Source organism: Marmota flaviventris, chromosome 1 (assembly GCF_047511675.1).
Source record: "Marmota flaviventris isolate mMarFla1 chromosome 1, mMarFla1.hap1, whole genome shotgun sequence".
NCBI lineage: Eukaryota > Metazoa > Chordata > Mammalia > Rodentia > Sciuridae > Marmota > Marmota flaviventris.
Window position 1 is genome coordinate 144731648 of NC_092498.1, and position 14918 is coordinate 144746565.

The window sequence follows — 14918 nt, forward strand, 5'->3', positions numbered from 1 at the left end:
GTTTCGTTTCCTTAGCAGGAAACTTTGCATTTCTGCTTAGCAAATACATGCCCCGCCCGGAGGATTCCAGCCCCAAGTGCACCCGCCCCTCCCCCACTTCTGCAATTTCCCTGTGTCCCTGGACCAGCAGCTGGTGTTTCTTGAGACTCTGAAATGTTGTTTTGAAGATCCCAGGCAAGAGAAATCCCGTCCACAAACCAATTTAGGGCTTCCTTCCTGGTCTTTTGTTGTTGTTAAAAAATTATTTAGCAGCCTCTCACGATTTTTTTTTTCTTATAGCCATGTGTACATAGGCAAGAAGGCAAGAAGACGAAAACCAGGCAGAGAGAAGATGGCTCAGGACCCCAAGCCCCCAAGTGTCCAGTGGAGAGGTTTTCAGATGTTTTTCTGTGTCACACAAACACACATGTAGTTCATTCATTCATCCATTTTTTAAATGGTATTATACTCTTCTCTCTCTCTCTCTCTCTCTTTCTCTCTCTGTACTAGGGATTGAACCCAGGGGTGCTCTATCCTTGAACCACATTCCCCAGCCCTTTTTATTTTATTTGGAGACAGGGTTTTGCTAAGTTGCCCGGTTACCTTTGAACTTGTGGTCCTCCTGTCCTGAGTGCCTCAAAAGAGAGTCAAAAGCTTCACTTGTTATGCCAGATTCCTGGGACCCCAATAGACCTCCAGGAGCCGAATCCGATGCAATCACACAAGAGTCTTTATTGCAAGCTCGAGCCTGGACTCACAACTGCTCCGTTGCAGGAGTCCCAGGGAGTGAGCCCCAGTCCTTTGTGCAGTGAGATTTTATAAGTTTTTGGGGATACTCTATGCATCACAACATCACACAGCAAATTGTTCCACACCGCGGGAAAATCAAACAACAACTCTTAACATTGATTAGCACATTCACTGGCGGGAACAAATTGGGTAGGGGTGATTGGTTAGTACAAGAGGGGGATTCTTTTGAACTGATTGGTTTAGGCCATGAGGGGTGTAGGTGCTAAACTACATGGTTTCCCAACATGTTATCAACCACCATAAACTACTGGGGGGTCATCTGGCATCCCAGGTATTTTCCCTGTCTCATGCTGATTGGAGGTTGCTAGGGGGTTGCTATGGGTCCCCACCTAGCCTAACTGAGTCAGGGACACTTGGCGCAGCAGATCTCTCCTGTTATTTACAGACAAACAACTCAGCAGGGTGGGGATGTGCTTAGGAGTGCTCTGTGGGTTTTCCCAAGGACAAGGGTCACGCCCCCTTCCTTAGGACAGGCCTTGAGGTAGAAGCTGCTGTTACGTATTTATTTTTAAAAATGGAGTCACATCGGTTTCTCACACTCTTTTCTGTTTGTTTGTTTTTTTAAATATTCCTCTGCATTTTCATCACCCGATTAAGAAATAAAATCAGACACTGTTTTATTGGCATATTATAATTGTACATAACAGTAGGTTTCATAGGTGTTTATTTGTATGTGCGTATGATAAAAATTGGTCTATTTCATTCCTCGGGATAAGGCTACCTGCTGGTGGAAGGCAATTTGCAAACGGACAAGGTCAAGGTCCTCTGTTATGGAACTGTACAGGACAGTTCTACTGCCCTAGCACTCCGCCCTGCTCCATTTATTTATTTTTTTCTTTTTTCCAATCCATGCATTCAATGCTAGGTTGAAATTTCCCTCTAAGTTGTACTTTCATGTATTTTGGTAGTTGTTTTTTTTTTTTTTTCGCCATTTTCGTTTTCTTCAAAATATTCTTAAACCTCTCTTGAGACTTCTTGGCCGCATGCATCATTTAGAAATGTGCTATTGAATTTTGGAGTTTTCTGGCTCTCTTTCTTTTATTCAGTTCTCCTTCCATTTCATTGCAGTAAAAAGAAATTTTCTTTCAACTTCGTTAAGGTTTGTTTCTGGCCCAGAATGCAGTCTTTGTGGTCTACCTTGGTCAATGTTCTACGGGCTTAAGAAGGATGTGGTCGGGTTTTTTTTTTTTTTTTTTTTTTTAGTTGTAGTCGGACATAATACGTTTATTTTATTTATTTAATTTTATGCGGTGCTGAGGATCGAACCCAGGGCCTCCCACGTCCTAGGCGAGTGCTCTGCCACTGAGCCCCAGCCCCGGCCCAAGAATGTATGTTTCGGTTTTTGGCTGGAGTGTTCTATAGATGCCAAGTGGCCATGTTCTCAGCCACCCTTCTTAACCAGCTAGACAGTTACCTGGACCCACGGAGGGGTCGGTCCTGTGTGCGAAGCTTGCCTTGCTTGCCGGTTTCGGGGTGCGTTGATCATGGCAACTGTAGCTTCTAATAAAATGCAGACTTTCGCCAATTATCTAGAAGCAGATCCAACTTGAGCGTCCAAGGAAACTGTCCTTAGAAGACCAACTCCCAATTCTTTGGAAGATGTCAGAAGAGTGCCCCCCCCACCGCCACCGCATAGAGCAGGCTGCCAGCCAGATGGGAAAGTGGTGAACTATTGAGGAAATAACTAGAGAAATTCAAGGATGCCCAGGGGTGCCCTTGTTGTCCTTTGCTGGTGGCCCTGTGATCACTTCCTTTAAAGAAACAGAAACAGGAAACCCTGATGATTGTTTCTTGTGTCACTTGAGAAAGCTTTGGCAATAGCTGTGGCCAGAGGCCTGTCCTCTGGGCGGGACAGTCTTGGTTTTGGTTGCATGACTGAGGCCCATCATGCTAGGGAATCCTGACCCTCTGAGGTCCCACCCACGTAAGAGAAGGACAAGAGGTGAGTGATGTGCTGGAGGTCATGCAGCAAATGTGGACCCAACCCAAGCAAATTGCACCTCTTAGGTGACTTCCTGTTTCCATGGCCCTCCTAGGATCGTCTCACCCAGTGCACATCGGGTTGGGCTGAGGGGGCCACCTTGGAGGGTTGCAGGAGGGGAGTGTTCAATCTACGTGGCCATCGCCCAGCCAGGGCAGGGGCTGCGCTGCTTTCAACAAGATCCACAAGCCCCGGGGCCCCTTTCCTCGGCTTGACCTTTGAACCCCCATGGGAGACCTGGACCTCCAGATCTCAGCAGCTTGTCCTGGCCTCTGGCTCCTGCCCAGAACAGACACCGTCTCTGCAGCTTCTGCTCCCATCTGTGCAGAGACCTTGGGATCTGCTCTCCGCCTCGCTCCTCCCCCATGTCAGTGCACCACCAAAGCCAGCCCCGGCGCTCAGAACTGGCTGACTGAATGGCTTTGTCAAGCCCCCACTTGTGGCAGGGACTCTTCACAGACGACTCCATGGATGTCCCTTAGTAACTCTCTGAAGGTTCTACTCATGAGCCCATATTCCAGATGAGAAAACTGAGACTCAGAGAGGTAAAGTGACCGGGCCACAAGTGCACAGCTAGACTGTGACCAGCGGGATTTGAATGCTGGCCTGGATGAATTAAAAGGCGGGTGTGTCCTGGGTGCTTTCTGTCTACCAGGCAAACTCTCCCCATGCGTATTCTCCTTGGCCTGTTGGGAAAGGAGAGAAGCCGTTTTCGGGATGGGAATTATTTTTTTTACAACTACCCCTGTGACTGACTGGCGGTGGCTGCCTGGGAGGCCGTGTTGGGAAGGAGTCAGGAAAGCAGCCCTATTGATTATTGACTTCTGCTGCCACCAGCAAGGGAAGGGTCCCTGGGGGCCCCACCTGCGGGCACCTTTGTCCCTCTGGTGGCAGCTAGCTGAACTGCAGGAGAAATTTGAAGGCAGCCATTTTCAGAATCATCAGGGAGGTGGGAGTCACAAACATGAGCCTGAAAATACAATCCTATACCCCGGCTTTGGGGTTTAGTGGGATCTGGGTACAGGGAGGGCAAGGGTGCTTTGAAAATAAATCCCCCAGGTGATTCCAATGTGCTCTCCAGCATGATATAAGAAAAGGAAATGATCTTGAACTTGGCCTGGGAGCTATGTTTCTGGGGTGGGGAATGGGCACCCCCTTCTGGGAAGTGACTGGCTTTCCTGGGGTCGAGGCAGGAGGGAGGGGGTGAGGACATGCCTCGCTGTTGGGCAGGCACCTGAGAAAGGTGGGGGTCGGCCAGGATACCTTGAGCCCACCTGCTCGTGCCCAGGATGACCCCACATGGGCAGGACCACATCTGCCTGCTGCACCCCGGTACCCAGGCACCCCGCCTTCCACACTGTGTGTGCACATAGTCCCAGCCTCCATGGGAAGGCAGAACTGCTAGATGCCACAAAGGACAATCGAGGACAGCAGTTTTCCTGGACATTCCTACTTTATTTTTGGCTACAGCATCACAAAGAAAGGCGTGGGCGGTCGAGCATGCACCGGAACACGGGTGTGAATCGAGGCGGGAGGTGGTTACAGCTGTCCGGAGACAGGTGCGCCCGAAGGGGCCACCGGGAGCTTGCCACGTGCTGATTCTAGCCCCAACACCAGCATCAGGCTTGGGTGACAGCCAGCATGCTTTCTCCTGGGGCCAACCGTGGAAGGGAGGTGGCTGGGAGCCACGGGGCCTCACAGGGCAGGTCAAGGTCAGGAGGGAAAGGCTGCCCGGAAGCTGTTGGCCACCTGGGGAAGGTGGAGAGCTTGGTATTTAGAAAGTGGTTATTCAAAGGCAAGAAGTGGGTCCTCCAGCGAGCAGTCAGGGAGCCGGGGCTGGAGGCCTCCACGGGGAAGGTTAAAAGGTGTGGATTTGGGACGAGTTGGTCTGATGGCATCTGTGGGGTGCTGGGCATTGCATGATCTTTATGGAGAAAGACTTAATTGAAATTGGAAAAACCAGACCTTCCCCATGGGGCGCTGAAGACTGCCAGATCCCAACCTGAAAAGTACCTTTGCCTCCATTCACAGAGGAGACAAAGGCCTTTGGCCTCGGGGCCTGTCCTTCTTCTTCAGCTTGATCTTTTTGTACCAGGGATAGAGCCCAGGGGCCATTTACCACTGAGCCACGTCCCCAGCCCTTTCTATTTTTGAGACAGGGTCTTGCTAAGTTGCTTAGGGCCTCACTAAGTTGCTGAGGCTGGTCTTGAACTCAGGATCCTCCTGCCTCGGCCTCCCGAGCTGCTGGGATAACAGGCGTGTGCCACTGCACCTGGCCAACCCTCTTTGAAGTGTTCTATCCATGGTGCTGTTTGATTTCCCCAGGAAACTTGAAAAAAGGAGTCCAAGAGACGGAAGAGAGATGGAAGGCTCCAGGCGGCTCTGGGTGAGAGTCAAGGCAACAGTCTGTGTGTGTGTGTGTGGGGGGGCTGTTTGCTCATTCAACAAAGCACAGAGGAAGGAGGAAGGAGGGGCTGGGGGAGGTCCCCTTGGACCCAGAGCCCTGGTCTTCCAAGTGTCTCCCGTGCCCAGTCGGGGAGGCCAGACATCTGCACAGTCAAGGGAGGTTGCCCTGCCCCTGGGCTGTGCCAGCAGCAGTCCCAAGGCCTGAGGACATCTGGACAAGCCAGCAGGAGTGGCCCCTGGGGACCTTGAGGGGTCACCCAGCTCCTAGAGCTGGCTGGTCAGGCTGGTGGGAGGCCAGGGCGCGAGGCTGGGTTAAGATACATGGTTTAGTTTTTTGCTATATTATCCTTGGGGGCAGGGAGAAGGGGAGGGCAGGGGAGGCCGGGGGGACTTGAGGCAGGGAGAAGGCTACAGACAGGGAGTCTTATTTTTTGCTGAGGAGCAGGTCAATGAATTCCTGCCAGGGCTGCCCCGTCCCTCCCTCGGATGCTTCTGGCCTGTTGTGTACCCATCTCCAGGCACCGGGTGTCCTCTGGCCATCGCGGGGGTGTGGAGGAGCCATGGGGACGCTGCCTGCTCTGCCTCCACCCCATGCTGCCCTCACACACAGACGGGACCCAGGCAAGGGACCTCATGTGCACGTGTTCAAGGCCAGGAGGGTCCACAGACAGTTCCAGACACAGGTGAACCTTTGTGGTCTACCTACGCGGGGAGGCTGTGAAGTGAACCACCTCTCTGTAAACACCTCCCCATCCCCAGCCCTGCCACTTCATCCTTGGGACCAGAGAGGGGCTGCGTTCAGAGCCCACAGCCCAGCACTGGGTGGGGGGCAGAAGTCTTTGGCAGCAATGCCCAAGGTGAGGGGGTCCTAGAAGGCAGGGTCGGGGAGGGCAGGGGGAGGAGGAGGTAGGCACAGAGAAGAGAGACTGGGTGCCGGGGATGGCTGGAGGGGGACCCAGGAGAGGGGCGGGACGGGGAGGTGGGGCCAGGACCCTAATCGCTGGACACGTGGTTCTCGTTCTGAAGCTGGTGCCAGCGCTCGATCTTCTTGTCTTTGTTTTTCAGACACTCGTACCAGTGTTTCAGACGCTCTCCCTTGGCTGAGATCCCCAGCTGGCAGCCTCCTGGAGGTCAGGGAGGGCCGAGGGGGACAGGTGGTCAGGAAGCCCGAGTGTGAAGTTAGGGGGAAAACTGCCACCAAGCGGTGCCAATGGCCCCCACCCGCATCGAGCAGCCCGGAATCCATTCTCCGTGGATTTCTGTGGATATGACGTGGTCACCATCCTCGTCACTATTACCCTTGACTCTCTGTGCCTCAAGAGCCTGCAATGGCTCCCTACTACTGCCCCGCTCCTGGCTGTCTTGCCTGTTTCTCTCTTTTGAAGACTTTCTACAGATTGTCACCCTGTGCTCAGACGGTGCCCTTTGCCTGGACGTCCCTCCTTGCTCTGTCTTTAATGACTTCTCTTCCTTGTCTTTTAGAAACCCTCACCTGGACAGGCAAGCAGACTGAGGGGGGTTCCGGGGCACCTGCTTTCTGCTGTGGGTTAATTAACCCTCTTCGCCTTGCAAATCCCCAAGCTCTAAGGGCCCTTTCCTCTGGAGGCCATCCCAGATGGTGCCAGGGTCAGCATCCTGGGCCCCAGAGACCAGGCGGGAGCTCAGCCCCCGCAGCCCTGGGCGGGGCTCCCTGTTCTGGGAGGAGGGACGTGGGGTTTCCTCGGGAGTCGGGAGCACTCACCGATGTAGTCGTTGGACTTCCCGATGTCGTAGTCCCAGACAGAGATGTCCAGCGACTTCTTGGCCAGGTCACTGTGTTTGATGTCGTAGAAAAACTCCTGAGGACAGCAGAGGAAGATGAGAGAGGTCCCGAGCCTGCAGCAGCGAAGGGGCTGAGCTCCAAGGTTCATGGGCAGCCCTCGGGCTGGGCCGCCTGGGGCCAGGATTCCTCCCACTCTGATCCTCCCAGTAATCCCCCTTTTACCAACTCTCTGTACAACAAAGCCCTGTGATCCTCTTTCTAGTGAATTCTCGGTTCAAAATGGGAGCCTGCTGGGTTTCCTGGGCCTGCTCGGGTTTCCCCAGAAGGCAGATGACCAGGAACTCAGGTGTCCCTGCTGGTAGCTTTAGGAGGGGGGTCTTCCCCCTTCTTAGGGAGTAAGGCCGTTGGGGTGGACCTAGTGGTAGGTGTTTCTAAATAATCCCATTAAAAAATGACTCTTCTAACTAATTATAAAACTCATTCTTGTTCATTGTTAAAACATAATGGAGAAAAATAAATCCCCTGTAATCCAGCTGTCCAAGAATAACCTAGGTCACGATTTGCCCAAGCTGCTCCACATTTTAAAAAAATGACCTGATATGGAGTACACAGTGTTGTAGCATCTTTTTTGCGCTTTATGACCTACGGTAAAATCCAGCTTAGCGTGTTTGCAAATATCTTAAAAATATATTTCTACATCACCGTTTTTTTTTTAATCCCCCCTTTTTCCCCTTTGAGTGTAAAAGAGTGGGATTTGTTCAAATGAGAAGAAAAAAGACCGAATTCCTGTAGGGGGAGAGGGGGACCCAATAGGGGTTTCCTGTACATCACCATTTTAATGGCCATTTGGCTATACCATAAGCTAATCCCTAATAGTTGGGTATTTCTATTAGTTCCATTTTTTCACTATCATTAATGATCATTATTTACAATGATTTCCAGGGAGTTTCGATATTTAAAGATGGAGAACAATGGGTGTTCTGAGATGCCGGATGCCATTTGTATAAGATAAGGAGGGCTGGGTCACATGTAGATTTGCTTTGGAAATATTTAACTGAACGGCCTAATTCCCCAAATCAATGGAAGTGGAAATCCTTTGTAGTTTTGACGTGTTTAGACAGGCGTCCTCCACAGCTGGCCCGGGCAGCTTCTCACCAGCAGAGTGCCCATTCCCCCAGATGCTCACAGACCTTTTAAAGTATGTCGGGCCGTGTGCTATGAGCTCTGCTGGTGGGTGGTATTGCTTTGCCTGTTTCCTATTGTTCACTGGTATTTGGGTTCCTTGTTCTGTGGCTTGTTGGGATCCCAGGAGAGGCTGGTGCAGGAGGGGAGACCTGGCTCCTTATTCAACATCCACAAGCCTCGGCTGGGACATGAGGTGACCTGTTGAAAGGGCCCCGGGGGAAGGGCAGAGCGGAGGGGTCAGGATTCTCTGGGTCCTGTTCACATGGTCCCTTCCCCATGTGGACGTACCGTAGAGTCCCTTCCTGCTTGACATAGAATAAACCCCAGTGTTAGCTGGTTCTGCCCAACCTCAGATCTCAGGGGTCCAGAAGGGAGAAATGAATGGGCTGATGGGCACCAGGGCAGCGGCTCTGGGCATGGGGTGGCTGAGGGGGCGGCCCGGGCTCAGAGTTAGGTCCCCGTCAGCCGAGCATTCCTTCTGTCTGTGTCTCAGGTTTGAGGTGGAAACTGCACACATAGGTTAGATTAGCGCTCAGCGCCTTTTCTGCTGTCCTCTGTCCTGTCCCTCTTTAATGTAACGGATTCTCCTGGGGCCTAGTGTCCGCCAAGCTTGTCAGCAGGTGACTGAAACCCAGAGGGACCGAGTAGGTCACAGGGAAGCACAAGACCTGGAAGCGCAGGGGATGCGCCATCTGCAGGAGGCACCAGCGGTGCACCAGGACCTCCTTGGAATTCCGTGTGACTGGAGGTGAGGGCGTGGAGGTGAGCTAGAGAGGGGTGCGTTGCCAAGCCAAGAGATTCGAGGATCCTGGTTGAGTTTGTTGAGCAAGGGCAGCACGAATCCACACGTGTGTTTTACAGAGTTCACACTTATTTGCAGGGGGAGGCGAGTCAGGGGTCTACTGCAATAGTCCAGGCACGAGACTCCTGGGTCCGAACCAGGTGGCGGGAGGGAGAACAGAGAAGGAGTTTGACGGGCACCTAGATGGTGGTATTAGCAGAACTCGATGCCCTGGATGGATGTGGGGACAGGCAGCACCAACTGGAGTGGCTGGCCTCAGCCTCTGCAGTATACCCCCCACCCCCCGTGGTATTCCTGATCTGTGGGCCTTGGCCTGAGCCTCGATTCCCGCCAGTGACAGGGAGCTCATTCCCACGCCTGTGGCTGCTCGAGCCCATCGAGGACAACAAGCTCTGTGGATGTGCTCCACGAAATCCCAGCAGGAGTCTGTTCCTCTCACCCACAGGAAGTGCCCCAGAGCATGACCCAGGACGGGGCAGCCTCACCTCGTTAAATTCAGGATTCAAGGTTTTCTTTTTAATCTGAGTCTTGTGTTTGGCCTTCTTCCCCATGTCTGGTTTCAGCCAGCTGTAAGGGGACAGGATCTGCTGTTACAGATGACATTTAATGACGGGAGCAGCACTGTGACGGCCCCCCAGGCTCCTTCCAGCCATGGGATGAGAATGGAGGAGCAGGTCAGGAAATGAGCCACCCCTGGGGCCTGCAGGCTGCTGGGCAGGCACCAGACCCCCCGCACACATGTCACCCTCACACGAGCCCCACTTGTTGTGTTCCTACTGCCCAAGGTCCAGAGAGGTTGGGACATGTGCCCTGGGTCACACAGCCGACAATTATACCCAGCCGTTGTATCTGGAGCCTGTGTTCTTAGCTGCCACTTTCTCCCAATCAAATGGGGGCGCGTGGCTGATGGTACCTGGCACTTTCACCCCTTAGGCTGCCCCTCCCCTTAAGTCCTGGTGAGATTCTAGGTGTGTGGCGGGTTGGGGGAGTGGGGGGGAGACAATTCTGACCTGATGATGTCATCCCACTGCTGCTCCCTTTGACCTGGGAGGAGAGTTTAAAGCCCTCAGTAGCCTTAAGACCCTGTGTGGCTGGGTCCCTGCTCTATCCCAGCCTGATCCTGCTGCACCCTGTTCTTGCTCTCCTTTCCACCTCAGGGCCTTTGTACATACTGTTTTTTCTGTCTATAAGTCTTCCCTGGTTCAGGCACAAGGTTTGGCACATAGTAGATGCTCAGTCAATATGTTTGGGATGGACACTGCATACTTTAGGGACAATGTTTGACAAAAGTCAAATGTTCATTATCAAAATGTGTAAATAACATTCGTTGCCAATAAAGGTTTTTTTTAATCTATGCTAAAAACTTTTTTTAAAAAACTTAGACATTTAAACATAATGCTCTAAATTTTGCAGATGTCATTTGGATTCTCTCTGCCTGAGGCCATCACTAGCTGAGCTACTTTGAACATGAGTGTAAACTTACTGTTTGTGCCTCAGTTTCCTGACATGTAAAGAGAGCACACATTTCTGTCTCATTCACAGATTTAAAGATAATTTTTAGAAGAGTCACAAATAAGGAATTGAAAATTCCCCAAAGCTGAAAAAATTATAGGGCAATTCCGGCTTAAACATCCTTATTTGATTGTAAACTGCATAACGGTCTCCCATTACCTTTCCTGTGAGCTGGTTCGCTGGGGGCCCTCTGGAAGGATCAGGTTGGGAGGGGGATTGTTTTGGGGAAACCTCTGCCTGGGACTGAGACAGAATGGAGCCCAGGTCACTCCCTGTGGGGTGAGCTCCTTGTCCATCTTGGGCCTTATCCAAATCTCCCTGAGAAATCAAATTTAGCCCTGATGAGGGCTCCTGGTTAACAGAATCATCACTGGGAGAAATTCTGGAAGAAGGTTCACCGTGGCCTGTTCTTTCCCCAGGGCTCAGGGCTCACTGGGGGACAGTGGAGGTGGGAGTGTCCCCCGGTGGGAGAGAACATTAAGAAACACTCTGCCGTGAATAAGGAAAGTGATAACCACAACAGCGGTATTTACTGAGCACCTACTATGTGCCAGACCTCACAAAAGTGCACCTCTTGGGTCCCAGAGGGCAGGTGATGAAATTGACTGACAGGTGGATAGAGCTTTGAACTGTGTTCTATCTCGTGAGTTTGCAGGGACACGTGGTGGCTCATTCCTGGAGTGTGCAGGGTCCCCTGGAGGCTTTGTGTGGACCTGCACTGCAGCCGGAAATTCTTCCTGCCTAGATTTCCTTCTTGCCCTCTCCCCTCTGCAGGGATCAGACTTGTAATCGGGGTCTGTCTTCTATAGGGACCTCCTCTGGATGCCTCCTGGATCCCTTCACAGACATTTCCCCCATGAATCTCCTGCATATCTCATTCTTTCTTAGAGAATCTGCACTAACACACAGTGCTATTCTATTTTACAGAGGAAGACACTGAGGTTCAGGGAGGCTAAGCTACAAACCCCAGGCCACACAGCCAGAGAATACTGGAGAATTGGAGCTGAGAGTCAAACCCAGGCAGTATGAACCCAGAGCCTACCCTCTTAATTATTCCACAAAGACACATTTTGCTGCCACAGGGTAAGGCAGGATTCCATAGAGGCGCTAAACATGACTATACTTGGTGTAATTGTAATTGCTCTATATGGGTGGGCCTCTCTAATTCAGAATCTACAACGATCCAAAGTCTGAAGCTTCTTGGGGGAGAATTTCACCCCCAATTTCACGTGATCACATTTCACGTCATGTGATCAGCCTCAGTCAGAAAGCAGGTGCACTACAGATAGTCCATAAATTCGCCTCTGACTCTGTGTGGGGAAACCTCTGCCTGTAGTGTGTATTTCAAACATAAATGAATTTTGGGTGCAGAATTGGGTGCCACACACAAAAAGTTTCGCTGAGTATGTGCAGATTTTCCCAAAGCCCCAAACATCTGGATTAACAAGATATGACCCCTGTGATCGGGGCTTTTGAGGAATAACCTACAACCTATAACCCATCTAAGGTCTTGCAGCATTTCTAGGATGAATCTGGGGGAAGCCGGGTGGGTGCTTTGGGGCTGGGGCTCTGGGCTGCAGGAGAGGGTGCGGCTGATTCCTGGGGGCTGCACATGGGGTCATTGCCACCACCTGCCACTCCTTCTCCCAGGAGGGGGCAGAACTGCCAGCCTCGCAGGGAGACCCCACCTCCCCCTGGCTCCCATCCTGGTGCGCAGTTCACTGTGGGCCCGCCCCTCCCGGGCCTCGGGGCGCGAGGGTCTCAGGAAGCTCCCTGGCCCCGGGAGTCCCTTCGTGGTCCCCAGGCGCGGACTCACAGCTTGACGAACGGGTCCGAGTAGCCGTTGGCGTCCATGGCGGCCAGGTGCACACAGCGCACGATGCCCACGATGAGGCCCCCCTGCTGTGTGCTGTACATCAGGGACACCAGGATCTTGCCTCGTTCCTCAATGTCGCCAATGCGCTCCACCTGCTGCTTGGGGCGGGGAGGCAGGGTAGGCTCGTGGGCGGGGGTGGGGGGTGGGGGGTGTCCCCGAGCAGCGGGCCAGGGGCAGGGTCAGCACCACGGACAGCGGACGGACCCACCCTGATGGGCGCTGAGGCACCGGGGCCAATGGCCGGCTTTGACCCCGCCCGGGACTGAGCCCTGACTCTGAGCAGAGGCTGAGCCTGATGCTGGCCCCTCACTGGCCTTGACCCTGACCCAGGGCTGAGCTTGACCCTTGACTCTGCTCTCACCTCTCCCTGACCAAGTGCACTCCCTGGGGTCCCAGGAAGGACCTGGGTGGGAGATGGGCAGGGTCCGCCTGCTCCCGCCCACGGAGGGACCCGCTCCTGCTCTGGTCTTCCGTGAACTTGGGGGAGCAAGGCCAGGGGCATTCTGGGCGCGGGGGCTGCTCTGCTGCAGGACGGGGCTGGGGAGGAAGGGCAGAAACAGGAGCAGGGCAACCAGCACAGCACCCCGCCGCCCTTGACGCTCACCTCTTCCTCGTAGAGCGCCATGCCGCGGGCCGACCCAGTGGTCCCTGCGCGCTTCATCTGAAAGGAAGGAGACAACATTGTCTATGGGGCTCATCTCCTGGAACCCCTCAGGCAGACCACCCGTGATATAGGTTCTATTACAGTCCTCAATTTACAGATGAAGACACTGAGGGTCAGAACACGATCAGAACATCTCACACGTAAAATGTAAGATTTAATTCACTCGGATTGAGCGGCTCAGGGGGGTTCTGGCCCACCCGGTGCTTCTTCCCCTGTGACTCCTGAGCTTCTTTGGTAGACTCTCAGGCTTTGAGAAGCACAGTCTGCAAAACACTGGTTAAAATTCAACCTTAGAGATGAGGAGAGCCAGGATCAGAGGGAAGGGGTCAGCATTTAGTAGGCGCCAGTCCTCAGTGGGGCACCATGTGCGGGTTGGTGGTCGAACAGTGTCCTGGGACCGTGGCAGCCCCCACCTGTTCTGCCACCTCTGTCACAGGCCAGCTCTGTCCACCTAGCAAGAGGGAGCTGAGGGCCCCACTGGGGGCCTGCTGGGGTCCTGCCCAGCTGGACTCACTGAGTGAGGGTAAGAAGAGGAAGTCCAAAGGGCCGGGTGCTACCAGGCCAGGGCCCGCGGAGGTGGCTCACAGGGGGCTGCTCTGAATGACAGAGCTGTGCCTGGGGTTCAGTGTAAAGTGCCCCCCACAGTCTGCCTTGTGTGGGGGTCTTCCTCCTGTGCTTCAGCTATAAAAATGTGGCCTGGCTCCCAGGGAGTCCATCCCCAGGCTGGCCGTTGGGTGGAACAGGCTGCAGCACCCCGCCTGGCCCCCTGGATCCCCACGGGGAGCTGGCTGCTGCCTGGGGGGCTGGTGGCAGCGAGCTGTCGGCTCAACCCAGGATTTCTGGAGAGCAGGGTGCTGCCTCTCGAGAGCTCCGTCCATCCCGGACTCCGGGCCTGAGTTACCAACTTGGTTTGCTGAGTTCCTGTTCTAGAATTCCCCATAAGCTCTGGGGTGCTGCCTAATTGGGAAACCTCAATTTGATACCTGTTCTTTCTCTAAGGACAAGTGCCACCCCCAATGAGAACCATGATCCTACTCTGTATCACTGTCACGTGTAATCCTTAAAAGACCCCGTGAGGTGTGTACTACAGAGTCCCATTTAACAGGTGAGAAAACCAAGGGCCAGGGACATGGGGGCTGTGCCAAGCCCTGCCTCTCTGTATGGTGTCATATGGCTTTGGGACGGGCAGGAGGGTTAGGAGCAGTGTTCCTGTGACAAAAGCTGATCATTTACGATGCTTGCTACACAGTGGGCTCTGTTCTGGGCTTTGTTTGTTTGCGTTAAACACAACCATCTTATGTCACCGCTACGATGTCCATTTCCTAGGCTCAGAATGGCTCAGTTCACCACGGAACAGGAAGGGGCAGCTGGACCTTGACCCTTGACCCCAGGGCACCTTGGGAGAAATGATGTTAACTGGGATCTGCCTGGCAGAGGGGACAGGGCCTGATGCTACCTGCAGAGAGCGCCCCCTTCCTCTCCACAGAGGCCACAGCGCTTGGCCCCGGTGGGTGCCCTAAGGGTACCTGGTGGGTTTGACCCCAGAACAGACCCAGGAAGGTGGCAGGCACCCCTGCCTCTGGTCCCCCATTGAATCACCAGGCCAGGGCACTCACGGGGATCACCCGCTCCAGACAAATATTGAAATTCTTCCTCTGGTTGGGCTTCAGTTTCTTGAGCGAGAATCTGGTCTCCCCAATAAACTCATTGTGGCCGAATTTGTCCTCGTCACAGACGGAGATCCTGCCATGGAATAAGGGGGTGGGGAGGAGAGAGAAGCAAGTGCTGCACTCCTACTGTGTACCGGGCTTATGGCTGATGGTGGTGAGGGACGTGGGGGTGTCTAGGGGTGAGGGTGTCCTCTGTGTGGACCCCTGGGCTGGGCACTGTTTATCTCTTCCCGATTCACGGTAACGTCCACGCGGTCAAGTGCGCCTGGTC

The 14918-nt window shown here is 53.5% G+C and overlaps 1 protein-coding gene across 2 annotated transcripts in view; it reads right to left on the reverse strand.

Annotated features, from left to right (window-relative positions):
- Window positions 1-5844: 5844 nt before the first annotated feature.
- Window positions 5845-14918, reverse strand: part of Rph3a (rabphilin 3A) — a 54706-nt gene continuing 45632 nt past the window's right edge. For both annotated transcript variants that reach the window (XM_027923330.2, XM_027923331.2), the window contains 6 exons: window positions 14594-14720; window positions 12918-12974; window positions 12254-12408; window positions 9411-9492; window positions 6918-7014; window positions 5845-6300 (listed from right to left, as the gene is read on the reverse strand). In XM_027923330.2, the coding sequence (XP_027779131.2) occupies window positions 6170-6300; window positions 6918-7014; window positions 9411-9492; window positions 12254-12408; window positions 12918-12974; window positions 14594-14720 (649 nt within the window). In that variant the 3' untranslated portion in view covers window positions 5845-6169. The remainder of the gene's footprint in view (window positions 6301-6917; window positions 7015-9410; window positions 9493-12253; window positions 12409-12917; window positions 12975-14593; window positions 14721-14918) is intronic.